The 15418-nt window shown below is 39.5% G+C and overlaps 1 protein-coding gene across 5 annotated transcripts in view; it reads right to left on the bottom strand.

Annotated features, from left to right (window-relative positions):
- NOL4 (nucleolar protein 4) overlaps positions 1-15418 on the bottom strand; it is a 199876-nt gene that overhangs the window by 131322 nt on the left and 53136 nt on the right. For all 5 annotated transcript variants that reach the window (XM_054059343.1, XM_054059339.1, XM_054059341.1 and 2 more), the window contains exon 5: positions 14787-14919. In XM_054059343.1, the coding sequence (XP_053915318.1) occupies positions 14787-14919 (133 nt within the window). The remainder of the gene's footprint in view (positions 1-14786; positions 14920-15418) is intronic.

Below are 15418 nucleotides of genomic sequence, written 5' to 3'. Positions count from 1 at the left end.
CTACTGAATCAGGCCTTCAATTTAAATGCACAGGCAAACACCCTCATATTGCTTTGAAAAGATATTCCACATGCAGAGGGTGGGTGGAAGAGGTGACAGCATTTCTTCTGGAAAGTAGACAACATAATACAGCACACCATTTATGGCATGTTACTGACTCGCTGGTATTCCAAAACAGATTTTGTTGTACTGAAATCAGGCAAGCGTTTAACACAAACATCTATGTGGTTACTTCACCATTTGAACATGAGAATGGATAGCAGGTGGATATCAACAGGTTTTCTTTATTACCATTGCACTTTGGACTTACAAATTGTGACTAATAAAGATTGAAGTTAATATAGTATTTTTCATACTTGCAGGGATGCACTAACAACTATCAACTATCACAGAAATCAATACTGCAGACGGAAAATAATAGGTGTTTTTACACAAGGTCAGAACCTCATTTGCTATAAACTTGTCTAGGCCCACTGAGAACATGATGCAAGACATCTAAATTCTCCTGCACTGACATTTCCCTTTCACATACTGGCAAGTAATACTCTTTCAAAAAGCTTCTTTGTGGAGTGACTAGAAGTGAACTTGCAAACCTTCACCAAGAACAGCACTTTCAAAGGCACAAATGGCAGAAGAGTGCTCTCTCTCCTGCTACTTCTCTGCCGGAGTTAGAGGTCTACCTACCACTTTTGCCTCTGCCAAGCCCCTCACTACTGCCTCTCTTCCTGTCTGCTAGACAACTCGACTTTCTCTTCTCATACTCAGAATCCAAGCCAGAAATCTGCATGAAGATAGCCTACCTTTATATTTGCTCTACCCCAGTCTGTTTTCATGGAATTACATGCCTTTCAACCATTGACACCCCTTCTTTTCTACTGTTCTCCTTTAATATGACATAGATTCAGCTGGCAAATAACCAAATACAAGGTATCCAGGGGAAATATTTCAGACTTCCTTAGACTGAGAACTAAGGATTACTATGTTTCTCTCCTGCCACAACCCACAACATTGAAAAAAAAAAAAACCCCAGCATTTTTCCCCAGTAACTGCATGAACCCATGGATAAAACTGTTCCTTACCACTTTGACATCAATGCACAAAGATTTTCACACAGCAACCCATCTCCTTCTCCAGCTGTCTTGATGTTTAGATGATAACAGAAAAAAACAGCCTTTCAACAATGAAGGCAGCCAAATGAAAGGTGGTAGTAGGAGGGAAGTGCCTCCTCATCGTCTTCAACCAACAAGAATATCAAGCTTTAAATTATTCAATCCACTCTTCCATTTAAGACATTTCAAGATGCTATGTTATTGGCTGCCCAAACAGCCATGGCAGCAAAATTTAAAAAAATCCACATATAATAAACCAGAAACCTCCTTTCTTTTTTGACGCAGACTTTAGAAGCTGGAGTGTATGAGTTCTCACCTTGATTACTGCAATCACAGAATCATAGGGTGGTTTGGGTTGAAAGAGACCTCTAAAGATCACCTAGTCCAACCCCTCTGCCATGGGCAGGGACATACTAGACCAGACTGCTAGAAGCCTCATCCAGCTTAGCACTGAACACTTCTAATGACGAGGCAACTGCAACTTCTCTGTGCAACCTGTACCAGTGTCCCACCACCCTCATGGTAAAAGAAATTCTTCCTTATGTCCAATCTAAAATCTACCTTCTTTCAGTTTAAAACCACTGTCCATTGTCCTGTCACTACAGGTCTTTGTAAAAGCCTCTCTCCAGCTTGCCTACAAGCCCCCTTTAAACACAGAAAGGCTGATATAAGGTCTCACCGGAGCCTTCTCTTCTTCAGGCTGAACAATCCCAACTCTCTCAGCCTTTCCTCACAGGAGAGGTCTTCCATTTCTCTGATCATTTTTGCAGGTCTCCTCTGGACCCATTCTAACAGTGTCTTTCATGTCCTAATAGGTGGACACTATTTCAGGTGGGTTTTCACAAGAGCAGAGAAGGAGGATCTGCTAGCCATGCTTCTTTTTTATGCAACCCAGGATACAATTGGCTTTCTGGGCTGCCATCAAACGTTGCCAGTTCATGCCTGGTTTTTCATTCACCAGTACCTCGAAGTCCTTCTCCACTCCCAATCCATTCATCCCCAGTCTAAACTGATGTTGGGAATTATTTCAATCCAGGTGCAGGACCTTGTACTTGACATTGCTAAATTTCATGAGGCTTGCAGGCACCCCCTTCTCAAGCCTGGATGACATCTCTTCCCTCTAGCAAAATCAACTGCGCCACTCAACCTGATGTCACCTGCAACCTTGCCAAGGGTGCATTCAATACCACTGTCATTGATGAAAACAATAAATAGTATTGGTCTTAGCATGGACTCTTGAGGGACACTAGTTGCTATTGGTTTCCACTTAGACATTGAGCCATTGACTGTAACTCTTTGGACATGGCCAATGATTGTCTTTAAGAATAAAACCACCTAAAGAAGAGCCTTCAGGAGGCCATTTACTCACCAATACTGTTTATCAAGTCCACATCAGTCTTATGTTCTCCACTCAGTCTCTGACTTGCCCTGCAATGTACCACCAGAAAAGCTCTGAAAGGAAGCCCTTAAGACTGGCACTGTCCTGTATCAGGAAAACACTTTGAATATGGTTACAGAAGCTACAAATAGAAAATCTATTCATAGTAAGAGATAACTCTGTGTACACTTGAATTAGCTTCGTGTTTGTTCCATATGTGTAATGAAATATAAACCAGGGCCAACATACAACTCAATGCTAACCTTATTTTTAATAAAAGCTGCCGGAAAAATAACCTTGTCAAGCTGGCAAGCTCGATCTCTGCTACTCCCTAAGCAACCTTCCTAACCCTCTACTCTCTGGATTTTTCCTCAAAACTGATTTCTGTCCACATCTGTATGTACAGCCAGGGAGAAACAAATCGTAAGACATCCACCACATAGTCACATAAGAAAGCAGAATAAGTAAAATTTTCCTGCCTTGAAGGGTGCTGAAGGGGGACAGTTTTCACTCTGAGCAGGTAGCAGTTTTCTGCTCATTTTTTCATTCAGGTTCGAAATGTAACTAATTGCAGTATTCCCATGAGGTAGTCAGATAGCATGGGAGACAAGATTTCTTCCTGACCCACAAGACAGGAATATCTTTACAGAAACTCGTTATTATTCAGAGAAATTCATTCTGCAAGGCAGGAACAGTTTAAAAACCAAATAGTTATTTCCCTTCTATCTGCATACAAATTCAAAAACCCAGATATTAGTAGTCTTAACATCTGCTCTCTCCATCATACGTGTGTACTTGATGATCAGTTAGGTTTAGTGTCTGTTCATGCCCACATGTTAAGACTGATAGGCTGCCACTATCCACTCAAGTCAATTATCCATACAGTAGAAGCTCTTCTGAAAAGACATCTTCTTCTACATGGCCCTAGCGGTGTTGGAGCCACCTGTAAAAGGCTAGAAGGATGGAAGTGTACATGTTTTCTTCACAGTGGTGAAGAATTATTTCTCAGAAAAATAACAGTTTTGCCATGCCCACCTTCTCCTTTGCAAAGCAGCATTTCAGTAAGCTTCTATCGAAATCAACCATTTACAACACCAACAGAAAGAATTGAGTTCAAGAATCACCACAGAACCCTCTTTCTTAAATTACTGTGGAAAACTTGGCCATGCTGTTATCCTTCTTTTTGAAATCTACTCATGCCACATGCCTTTTAATGCTGTCACCACCATTACTACATCTTCTTGAGCAAGCAATTATTTTAGGCCCTTTTTTTCCAGGGAGTGAATGGAAGCATGCTGCTGAGTAGCTGATTCAGAGAACAGAAAAATATTTGTCCTTCCTACCAGGCTTCACAACATCCATCCTTTTAATTGAAATAGGGCATATTTGCAGAAGATGTAACCATATGTGCAATGTCTGTGACTACAGATGTACAGGAATAACCAGGAATTATAGTTTGCTCCAGGAATCGAAGATGCACTATTCCTAGACAGCACAAGTAATTGCAACAACATAGCAGAAAGACAAAAGGAGGATACAGGAACACAGACACCCTGGCTAACTCACTGAATTAAAGCTTATCATATCTGCATAAACTGCACTGATGGTTTAATTAAATAACCAGTATCGATTTCAGCACCCACATTAACTAGTTAAGGATCCATTCAGCTGCGCAGAAACTATTACGAAAACATGCAGGATGAAACCTTGTCTCCACTGGAGTTTCTAGAAACTCCTATCATTGATTTTAATAGCACTCCTATATTTTGGACATGATCACGCTGGACAAAAGTCCTCAATCCCAAGTCACTAAAAGTCAAAGTTCTTTCAAACTTTTAATAAAAACATGGTCCTTAGAGAATTTATTTTTAAAGAGTTACCAATTGATTTTAGATACACAGAAACCCTAGAATTATGCAGACCTGTAAACTATTCAAAGATGATTTACAGGTTCTTTATATACATACAGGGAGTCCTTTTTAAGAGATTTGACAGCACTGGTTGCTTCCACTTACTTTCTTCTACCTCTCTAGACCAGCCGGCTGCTCCCGCTATTTGCAGCATCTCCTTTATAAGAGGGCCCACTTCTCCCACTGTAGGTAATCCCCATTAAGAGTTCCCACATGTTGTAGTTCTGTCTCTTCATTCTGTCTCTGACAGGCTGCAGCATCAGCTCCCTTCAGAATAACCATCCAAGAGACATTTAAACAGTGTGACGTTACAAACTCACTGCATATCTTTGCCAATCAAGTCATTAAAATTTTAGTAGACTTCATATTTTGGTTCTTCTTGGAACAGTAACTTTGTGTAACTGAAATGTCATCCCACTATTTTGTTTTTGCAGAGAAAAAAAAATTATTCACTGTCTATATCTCCTAATTCCTTTTCCAATCAAACCAGCAAGAGCAATTATCGCTCCTAAGAATTTAGACTAGTCTGTTGATATCATGGTTTTATCACACTGTTTCTCAAAGCACAAAATTAAATTTTCTAATCAATTATTGCCTCAAAGTACCTACTACTGTTGCCTTATTTAAAAGGCAGTAGTGAATCAGATGCTTTATTCTGGTTTATGAGTTCATTTAAATCTCCTTGCCAATGTCTATGCTTATGTGAAATCCATGTTTGAGAGTACAAAAAACTAAACATGAAGGTGTGAACTCCTCCATTCAGTCAGAATTATTTGGTTTACACAAGTTTAATAGTTTGTTTATACCAGGGATTCAGAGTGATTATTAACACGGTTATTAACTACTTTCTGCTTAGGGAACAACTCTACTCAGTAAAGTACATGAGACATCAGGACTGTGAGAAGTTCAATAGAAGCAGTCACGAGCTCTCTCAGAGATCATTAAACTGACTCCTTGATTGATTTCATAACAAAGCAGATTTGTAAGAACTGCAAAATTAAACTGAAGCACTGAGGAAGGACTTAAGATAGAAAGATGCAGCTAACCTCGTAACCAGGAACTTCTGCAATAGAGACAGATCTCAGGGAATGTATTTCTGCTGGAAAACCCTATTCCAGCTGCAAGACTAGTGCACCAATGACCTTTTTTATCTGATGGAAATGGACAGGAACTTCTTGGAGCTGACCTAAGGCAACAATTTGTCTTCATTTCTGTGCACATAAGTTTGAAATGTGCATATTATATATTATATAAATTGTATATATTATTATATAATATATTATTATTATATTATATAAATTGGGATTCTTCCTTTATATTAACTTTTATATGATTCTGACAGTAGTGCAAACCCTTACAATTGAGAGACCTCAATGGTAAGATTGAGATTGGCTTCTCAGCATCACACACAGTACAACCCACAAAGGCAACCAAATACGGTGTGCTTCTCCACATCTTTTCCCAGAGTGGGTTTGAGTTGCTACTAAAATCTACCCATCCGTCTGGAAGGCTGTTCCTTTAGCAAGCAGGACTGGTCAGTGTCCCATCTGCCATGCAGCAGTGGAGAGACTGCTTTGAGCCTCAGGAGTCTCCCAGCAAGCTGTTAACTCATCATCAAGTGCTAAACAAACTTGTAAAAGAGCCGGACTGCATTTTAATCTGTGTTGGTGCTAAATGCATTTGTTCTTGTATCTTTCTGTCTCCAGTCAACCTGCAAACCATCGCTTCTGTCTTCCACACAATAAGCAAGCTATCAGCATTCACCAACACTTGGAGAACACCACCACAGTTCAGCCTATCCTGAAAGTTTCAGAATGGTGATGTCATTTCTTCCATCCTGTTATTAAGAACTGCCAGAGACAGCTCAGCCCTCTGCCTCAGAATAACAAATATGATTACTATCTGGCAATATTAAATCAATTATTTAAAAATGTTGCTCCTCAGATCTCGGGAAAATACGTACAATCACTTCTTATGGGTTAAATATTACAAAACTCTATAGTGCTGAAAAAGTACTACTCTCTTTTTGTAATCAAAGTATTTGCATTTGGTTAAAAAATGCCTACTAACTTTAAACATTCATCATTACAAGTATTTTATTGAACTAGAAACACTTCAAAGAAATTTCCATTTAAAAAATATCATTCACAAGACAGCCCAATGTCTCCAGGGAATTTCTTGTTCAGAAAAAAAAAAAATTAATAGCTTCCTTAATTAAAATATAATACAGTGAAGAATTAATAGCTAAAGTTAATTTTCTTTAAAGTACATTATTTTACATTCATCTTACTGAAACAAAAATGCTCTAATATATTATTCTATATTAAACATAATAGAGGGGTAAAAAAAGGATACTCAATGCCTAGCACGCATTTTAATGGCAGTTATGAGAAAACCTCTGCCTATACTGTGAAGAAGTAGATTAAATTAAATAAAGCAGTCTGTGCACATAGCCCCTGCTGAAGTCAACTAGTACTTATGAAAGGATATACTGGGTAAAGTGTGTGAAAAAGCCTGAGTGATGCTAACATAAGAGAAAAGAACAAAGAAACTCAACCAAAACCAAACCAACAACCTCCTAAGCTTAGTTACATGGGCTTGCATACTGAAATCAAAAGCAAATTGGCTCCCTTCAGTATCTGGGTAAGGAAGAGACAGCTTGGTTGTCTGGTTTTATTACCAAAGTGAAATATCTATTGATAGTGAAACTGTACAACACCAATGCAACCCACAGACCTGTTTTGAAGGTGCAAATAGACACAGGTCTGCGACTGGCCTTTTACACAGGGGTAGGCTTCACTTACGACTAGATTGCTGATATAAAAAAGAATGGCAATGAATAGAGTGAATGGTCTGCAAGCATTTTAGCATTACTTGTGAAAAGATAATACTAATTTCTCAGCTATTATTGGCTGCAAGTATTCCCTGATGCAATTACGGAGTAATAGCTGAGAACTTGATTGTAGCCAACAGTTAGTAGTTTGTTGCTAACAAGGCAAACATGACAAACAATTTTGAAGCAATTATTGTCATTACAAGCCACACTGAATTGTTCAAGGCAAGCATAATAGAAAGTGACAGTTGTGCAGCTGGGAGGGTGGTATGGGAAAAGGGATTGTCTCTGGTTGCAACAGACCAGTCAGACTCTAGCAGAGAGTCTGCTCAATGCATAATTCATGTTTAATAATATTTTAGTCTCTAAAGCAAATTACAGTATAAGATAAAAAACAAACAAAGACTTGTCAAAAAAAAAAAAAAAAAAAGACAAGTTATTTAAAGATGAGAGAAGACTCAAAGAAGTAAAATGGAGCCAGAGGAGACATTCAGCACAGCTAGCAACTAGCAAATGAAAAATACAGTTACTCTACATATTAAGAGAATCAGATGTAGAAGTAGTTCATTTGTTACAGTTAAGTGAGAGGGGTGCCTATGTTCGAATCCTGATTTGAGACCCTTGTCTGTCTAGGGAGGTCCAATGAATTAGTGAGGTTCTGGAAGTTCTTTCCATTAAGCTGGAGGAAGGAGAAGGTACTTTCCGTGGAGAGACACTGATGCTTAATTCTTAACCAAATTTGAGTTGTACAGAGAGTCAAAGCAAGGTTTTCAACTACCATACAAGTGCCTCATACATCAGCTCAGTGTTCTGATGACAATGCACATGCCAACCGCTTCAATAGCAGCCAGTACATTAAAATACTTGATTTGCTGAAAATTCCACCCAGCTCTCCTTAACGATGTTAAGGACTTAAAGTTTCTAATGCAGCTGCACCAACATTTCAAGCTCTTGCCCAGGCTCAGTACAATGCATTATTGCTGACATTGTAAAACTGATCAAGTCTCATTGCGGTGTCACCCATAGTGCCTTTTGCACTGATCAGGTATCATCTCTAAAGAAGCTATTGAAACGCTACTGGAACTATATTTCCACAATTCACTGGTTCTCTGTTCTTGTTTCATTGTTTTCTTTCTCTTTCTTAAATGTATGGGTTATTGCAAGTAATATCACTTCAAAGCAAACCTGATGGGCCAAATCACCCCAGGTGCAGCTCCACTGAAGCAAAATAATACTAGTACTCTGTGCCAGGTTCTCAGGTCTGCTTTAACTCTGCTTAGGTGAAGATGACACTAATTTTCTCAGATAGAGCAATATATTATAACCAACCGCCTGTCTAAAGAAACCTTTGTGATTTTGACATGTGTAAGGTAACATTTCAGTGCAGCCCATAGGCTCAAGAAACATGCATATGTGACTATGCTGTCTTTTACTTCATTCAGTAATGAAGCCGGTGCTTGGAAAAGGTGGCAAATTGACAGCTGCAGAGACAACAGATCTTTGCTTATCCTCAGAACAGATTGCGGAGCAGCCAAAGCAGGGACCTTCTTCATTTTCTCTTGCCAGCTTGTCTCAGCCCTCACCTTCAGGATGTGGTTGTTGCCCTCATTCAGCCCCTACTGCCTCTGCTCTACCTCCCAGAATAGGGGAAACATAAAACCTGTTTGTACAGGTGGGCTTTCCTCTTCAGGGAAAACAGAGCAAGATCACAGAAGACTGTGCATAAGGTGCTGTATTGCTAGCATTGCCTGGATGCTACTGTACTCTTTTTTTCCACTACCATGAGACCTGCAGGTATCTTAGATGTCTTCAAGAAAACTAGTATTTAATGTTTCACCTTTAGACCTAAGAAGATTATTGCCCCAAATGTTGCAAGTTTCACTGGCTTGAGCAACACTGGAAGATCTCAATGTATCACAAAACTCAGTCAACATTCCTGGTCTTAGCTTCAATGTAATCTTAAATAGTTTGTGATTTCACAAGAATAAAAAAAAATTACCCCTTACTTCAGAATACAATACTTATTAACTTTGCATGTCCAACGTCTCGTATAACATATAAGCATAATAAGCAACTTTTATAGCATTACAGCTGTGTTAGTATGGATGTAGAAATTGCAAATAAAACCAGTCAAGCCACAGAAAATCCCCAAAATTAAAAAGCTTTCTAAAAGTACGTGAGGTTGCACATAGGAAGAATGGCAGGCTGCTTTTTATTTTATTTTTAATGTTGTTATTAAAGCTTCATGACTTCATGCAGTAATTTCACTTCACCCCATATCCCACAGAAATGTCAGGTGCTTTGTTTTGAAGCCTAAAGAACTCAGTAAAAGACATCCAAAGTCCCCAAACATTTCAGCTAATCTTTAGTGGGCCTTTACTGAAGTTAAATGAGCTTAGAACTCATACAAAACAAGCATATTTGTGAAACCTTTCAGTGCCCAAACTGAAATTAAAGGCACGATACTCATTAATGCAAATTAATTTTGTAAATTAATGCAAAATAACATTTCCACTGAATATTCTTAATTAGCAGCAAAAAGGTTGCCACGGGTTTAATGCTGGCAATAGTCTGCTGTCAAGTTGGCTTTGTTACTACTTGCTTTACCCAACATCAAGAGCAGGGCCAAAACATAGGCAATATCAAAGATAATTTACTCCAATCTGCTCCTTCACCAATCTGTTTTCATTTTGGCCTGCAGTTAGTGTTTGAACTCATGCATCTCACTTAAATGACTTTGTGTTTTAAGAACGGGAGCCCGGGTTTTAGTGGAATAAAGATAAAAGCAGAAAGACGTACAACAGTATAGCTGGTTGAGGATGGGAAGACAGGTTACACACTTGGCTTGGACTCAGTTCAGAGAGAACAAATCAACAGTAAACATGGGCACAGCACACTGTGCACCCTTGTACAGACACACAGTTTTGACACCTGGATCAGCTAGTGTTGTTTCAGGTAAAGCTGTTGAGTAGAGGATGATTATAGCTTTGATGCAGAAAACAGGTATTTAGATGACTGACTCCAATACTCACATCTTCCACAAATCAGATGAGTGAAGGTAATAGCTAATATGAACAATCACATCTCCCATATCAATATTGTGGAAAGCCTGTCAACTTGAAAATGCCAGGGAAAGAGAACTGGCACCATCCAAATGACGACAAACTACTTGAAGGTATAATCCTACATTCTATTACAGTACTATTGTCCAATTTTCTATAAACTGAAAAAAATACAACCAGGAAAAGCTTGTAAGTAATCTCCAGGTCTAAGATGGTAGCACAACTCCTTTGAAACGTTGAATTGTGACATAGTTTGTGACAGATAGGTCACTAAGTACAGGTTCCATACAGTGCCTGTGGGGGGAATTTCTATATAAATATGGATAAACATATAACCATCATTTTCTAAAAACTAGATTGAAGAGAGCATAGTCCCTCCACCCAAACCCAGACAAAGCATTGACATATTTTGATGTACCTGAGTACAGTCAGATACACTAAAAATAAATTAATTCTGCATCTTGCACTGAATTACAGCAAATAGTCTCATCCTTAACGTTTATTTTAGAGCTAACATAGTGAAAACCAAAAAGAAATCAACATTTATTAAAATTTACACCTAACTCTTGTTAATATTAGAGTTGTGCATGTTCTTAATCTTCTCCACCCAGAGCATTCTCCTATACCTCTCTCAAGTCCCAGTAACTAATGAGAGAGCAAACACATTCTGCTGTTCTACACAGGGCTCCTGATAAACAGGCAAGGGCAACAAGAGTCCCATTTTCCCTCAAGGTAGAAGCTCTTGCTACCCCCCTGACAGACCTATCTAGAGGTCAGTTTTCAGTACAAAAATCATTTTTGTACAGGTTAAAGCACTAATTAAAAACATAGACAAGCTCCTTTATTTTCAACTCAGTTTGCAAACCTTGCCTGCCTGTGGTTTGAGATAAGGGCAAAAGGGTTTGGTCCAGCAACATTAGAGTCCCTAGAGCGTTATTAGGAGAAAGGAGAATTAAAGACAGCTCTCGAGTGGGAGCTTTGCCCTTAGATAAGTGGTACCCAGGGCTTGCTTCAAAGAACCAGCTTATGACAAGGGAGCCGTAGCATGTATAGGGAAGCAAGAAAACAGGGGCAAGCAAGAGGAGAGGGTGCAGAGGAGAAAGGAACACACGAGCGATTTGCAGCCCTACTATCCAGCTGGCTGCTAGAGAAAGCAGCGCTGAGACGCTGGTAACCAGATAGCCCTACTCCATTCCCAGCTGGGGAATGAACCTATTGCAAATTAGAGATGCTTTCCTTTTCTAACTCCCCAGGGAAGAGCAGCAGCTTCTTTCCAACTCCACCCCCATCGTTGCAGCAGCCCTGCAGGTGCTCAGGATGCTATTTTCAGCCATTCACAGGCAGGTGTGACTCAAGGCCTTGTTATTTAAAATCATACAAAGGGTAATTTAAAGTGGGAACTGTCCTTCCTAGTATTGTGGCATCTCTTGTACTATGGATACAGTACACCAACTCTCCCCACTTCTCATTTCTTCCTCAATTCCCTATTCACGTTCAATCTAATACACTTGATACAAGGAATCTTATGAAGCCTCAGTACATTTGCAGAGCCAGTATCAGCACACATCAGCTCTAAGCACACATACACCTTACCTCCCTGTGCCCTCCTTCCCAGCATTTTTCCTACCTACCATGACATTTCTGGGTGAAGAAGTCTATTGCTTTCAGCTGATACTGTGTGTTGCTCTCATATTTGCCTTTATTCTATGTAGGTTCAAACAACTTAAGCATCAGACACTGCATGCAGAGTACTGACCTGGAAGGTATTGGGAAACCTCAGGTCAAATTTTCTAGTGTGAGCTCTGCAATGAACTCCCAAAGGCAAACACCCATCAGAATACAACGTAGGTATAACCCCAAGGGAAAAGCGTATGAAAGTATTTTATTCCTTTACATAGGTAGTGTCAGCATTCCACTATTCTCAGATAAACTGAACTGGAAGAGACAACCCCATCTATCCCTCAGGGGCATGGCTGAGCTTACTATTGTGTCCCTCTAGTGTACACAGACTCTGTTTATATCCTAGTACCAAATCAGTTCAAATCCACAGAAAAATAAACAATATATGTCCAAAATATTCTCATTTCTCTTTGTATGCACAGTGATACAACACATCACCTCCTGGCACGCTAGCCCTGCCACTAATCCATTCTAGGTAGCAGTTTTCCTAAAGATTCCCATGAGCAAATCATTCTCCCAGTGAGGGCATGCTTGGGACAGCAGCAGACCTGTGCTGTCCCATTCCAACACACCACAGCCACCATTCCCAACCATGCCTGCACCGGCAACCTTACACAGCACTGGGTTATCACCTGCCAGAATGCAGCAAATACATTCCAGGTGAGCCAAATGCTAAGTGTCTTTATCTGCAGACTGAATGTGATGGCTGACATAAAATAGCTTGAGGGGAGGGGGCAGGAATCACTTTAGAGACACACGTTCATGCTTGGGTGATACTTTTGGTCTGCATGTGCGCATGCATTTTAAGTAAGTATTAAATTAATAAAATTTTACAGCGGTCTGTGACCAAGTTCCCTTTTGACTTCCCTCCTTCCCATTCCTGCCTCCATCCCTCTATCCCTGTGTTCATTATTTTCTTCCAGTCTTCTTTTTTCCTGCCCTCTTCCTAACATTCCTCTTTCCTCCTCCTTCTCTAACATCTTTCAGTTCCTCCTTCAGCCTCTTCTCCCATATCTGAAGAAACAGTGTTGCTATAACTGGCCACACTTAGGTTTACAACAGCAAGCAGAGGAAAACCATAAAGCAGGAGGAGCTGCTATTTCAAATCTCTCTATTAGCAGATGCCTGAAGATGCAGGAAAAAAAATAGGATTGCCTTAGGAAGGTGAGCAAGTACCATCTGGGAGGAAGGGAAGGTAAGCTGAGAGATTTAAAACAATTCTGTAAGATCACACTACCTGCGCTTCAAAGACCACAGTGTATTTATTTCCCATTTGTTTTAAATAGCAAGTGACAGATCTCCAGCACTTTAGCATTTGTACTTATGTTCTAATATGATTAGATGTGGCACATGAATCTCATTGTGGCAGGTATTAAGACACGCATGACAGGCATTTCTTCACATGTTACTGTATAATTTTTATTTCAGACATATACATGCACACAATTACGATTAAACACTCACATATGTGAAAGAGATCGAATATATAGGTAAATAAATACTTCTAAAGCAAGTTTTGCACTAAAAGCCAGATACTCAAAAATGGCACCTTTCAAAGTATTCATGAAAACTCCAACTTAGCAGTATTACTATATTAGCCTTGAAATGTCAAACTTCAACAGGGAAGTGAACTGGCTTTCCCTACATCTTGCACATTAAAACTGCTCCTTTAGTGAAGATATGTGGATAGAAATTAAGTCAAAAGTTGCACAAATTTTGTGATAGCTTGAGGACACTCAGACAAAAGGCAGTTGTGGTTAGAATCTGCCTTACCAAACTGTCATAGATATCCTCCTCCTTTATTTGCCCAAAGAGAAACACGGGAGAAGGTCCTACCTATTACCAGATCCTACCAGCACATCCATTCTCACCCAAACAGCTGACCAGCTAGCAACTAACAATGAAGCATAAAGTGGAAAGAGTCTGGCTTAACTGTCAAATTCCATATATTTAGTGTTCAAGAGAAATATATGAAGCACTTCAGAATAGGCACATATGATCAGGAAGTTACAGAGTAACAAATACAGAATACCATTATGTTTCTTCTGAAAGAGATAGAATAGACCTGCACTTTGGCTGTTGCACATTCATTTGCCACCCATGAGCCACTGTCACTGTCTGTTGTCGACAGCCTCTGCGTGTGCTCTACAGCCAAGGAGAAAGTTCACTGCAAAACCCAACTCATCTAACTCATTCTGTAACAAGGGCTGAAATCAAAGAATACACTTCTATGTATCTTCTATGCAAAGCAAAACTTCCATCTCTTTCACCAAGAAGTTAACTTTATGTTATAACTGACTTAGAAATAATTAATATTCATATTTACCGTGCTGCTCATTCTGTTTTCTCTTCTTTTATCTCTGTTCCCCTATTGGAGGTTGTCTTTTTCATCCTTTTTTTCTGAACATCACATCTAAATTCCTAGATCTCAAACAACCATGTTTCTGTCGTACCTCTCTCCCTCATTTCAACCAGTAAAAACAACTTTATCGGCCTTTTGCACTGCCTCAGAAAGGCGTGAGTTTCATTTTCTTTTATGCCTGTGTATGATCACACTACATATATGAAAAGAGTAAAATAATAATACTTATCATATAGCGGTCCAGGCACTAACCTGTTGCCTAAGCAACAAATAAATTAACCTGCAAAAAATCCAACTCCATCATCTTCATGCTGAGATATAGGGAATGTATATTTCAAATTACTTAATGAAACACACTATGAAGAAAAGGACACAGCAGGTACTAAATGAAGGCACAGAATGGGAGAAAGACAAGGCGATACTGCATTTTCTGTATGAAACAAGAGCCTTACCATCCTGCTGGCCCTGAAGGTTTTGAGGGCTTTGCATTCTCTCTTCCAGATTTGAGCTGAGGTCGGAGTTCACAGCTGACATCCTAGTGGAGTCACTCATATCAAACTCATCACTTTCTATAGAGCTTTCATCCTGCAAATTGAAAGTTTCAGAGACGTGTCAGAAAACACCGTTCATATTATATGTGCAGTTCACTCATTCCCATTCCTTTCTCTCACACTTAGCATGGAGTGCAAACATGATAAATCTTTGTGTACATAAGCAAACAAGCAGAGCACATAAAGAAGAGCCAGGAAAACACAGCGTTTGTATGATATGATAATCTGACAAATGTAATTTGTTCAACTCTTAGGATACTCCATTACCGCACTTGTAACTATTTCCATAGTATTTTGCAAAAGAGAGCTAGTAACTAGAGACCCCATACCAAGCTGTCATTATTCAAATTTGGTTGAGGAGATCTCTCTACATTCCCTGCCTCAACTCTGTACCTTTCCCAAATGAGGTCTGTAACCTGGTGATGACCACTCACAGTAAGATTTCCAAATGGCAACTTGACCTAATAAGTCTCCACGACCAAATTCCCTTGATATGATGTCACCTTTACAATGCTACTGTGCTTCAAGAAGCA

Source organism: Cuculus canorus, chromosome 2, assembly GCF_017976375.1.
Source record: "Cuculus canorus isolate bCucCan1 chromosome 2, bCucCan1.pri, whole genome shotgun sequence".
Lineage (NCBI taxonomy): Eukaryota > Metazoa > Chordata > Aves > Cuculiformes > Cuculidae > Cuculus > Cuculus canorus.
Note: the sequence above shows the minus strand (reverse complement) of the source record. Positions and strands in the feature narration are given on the sequence as shown.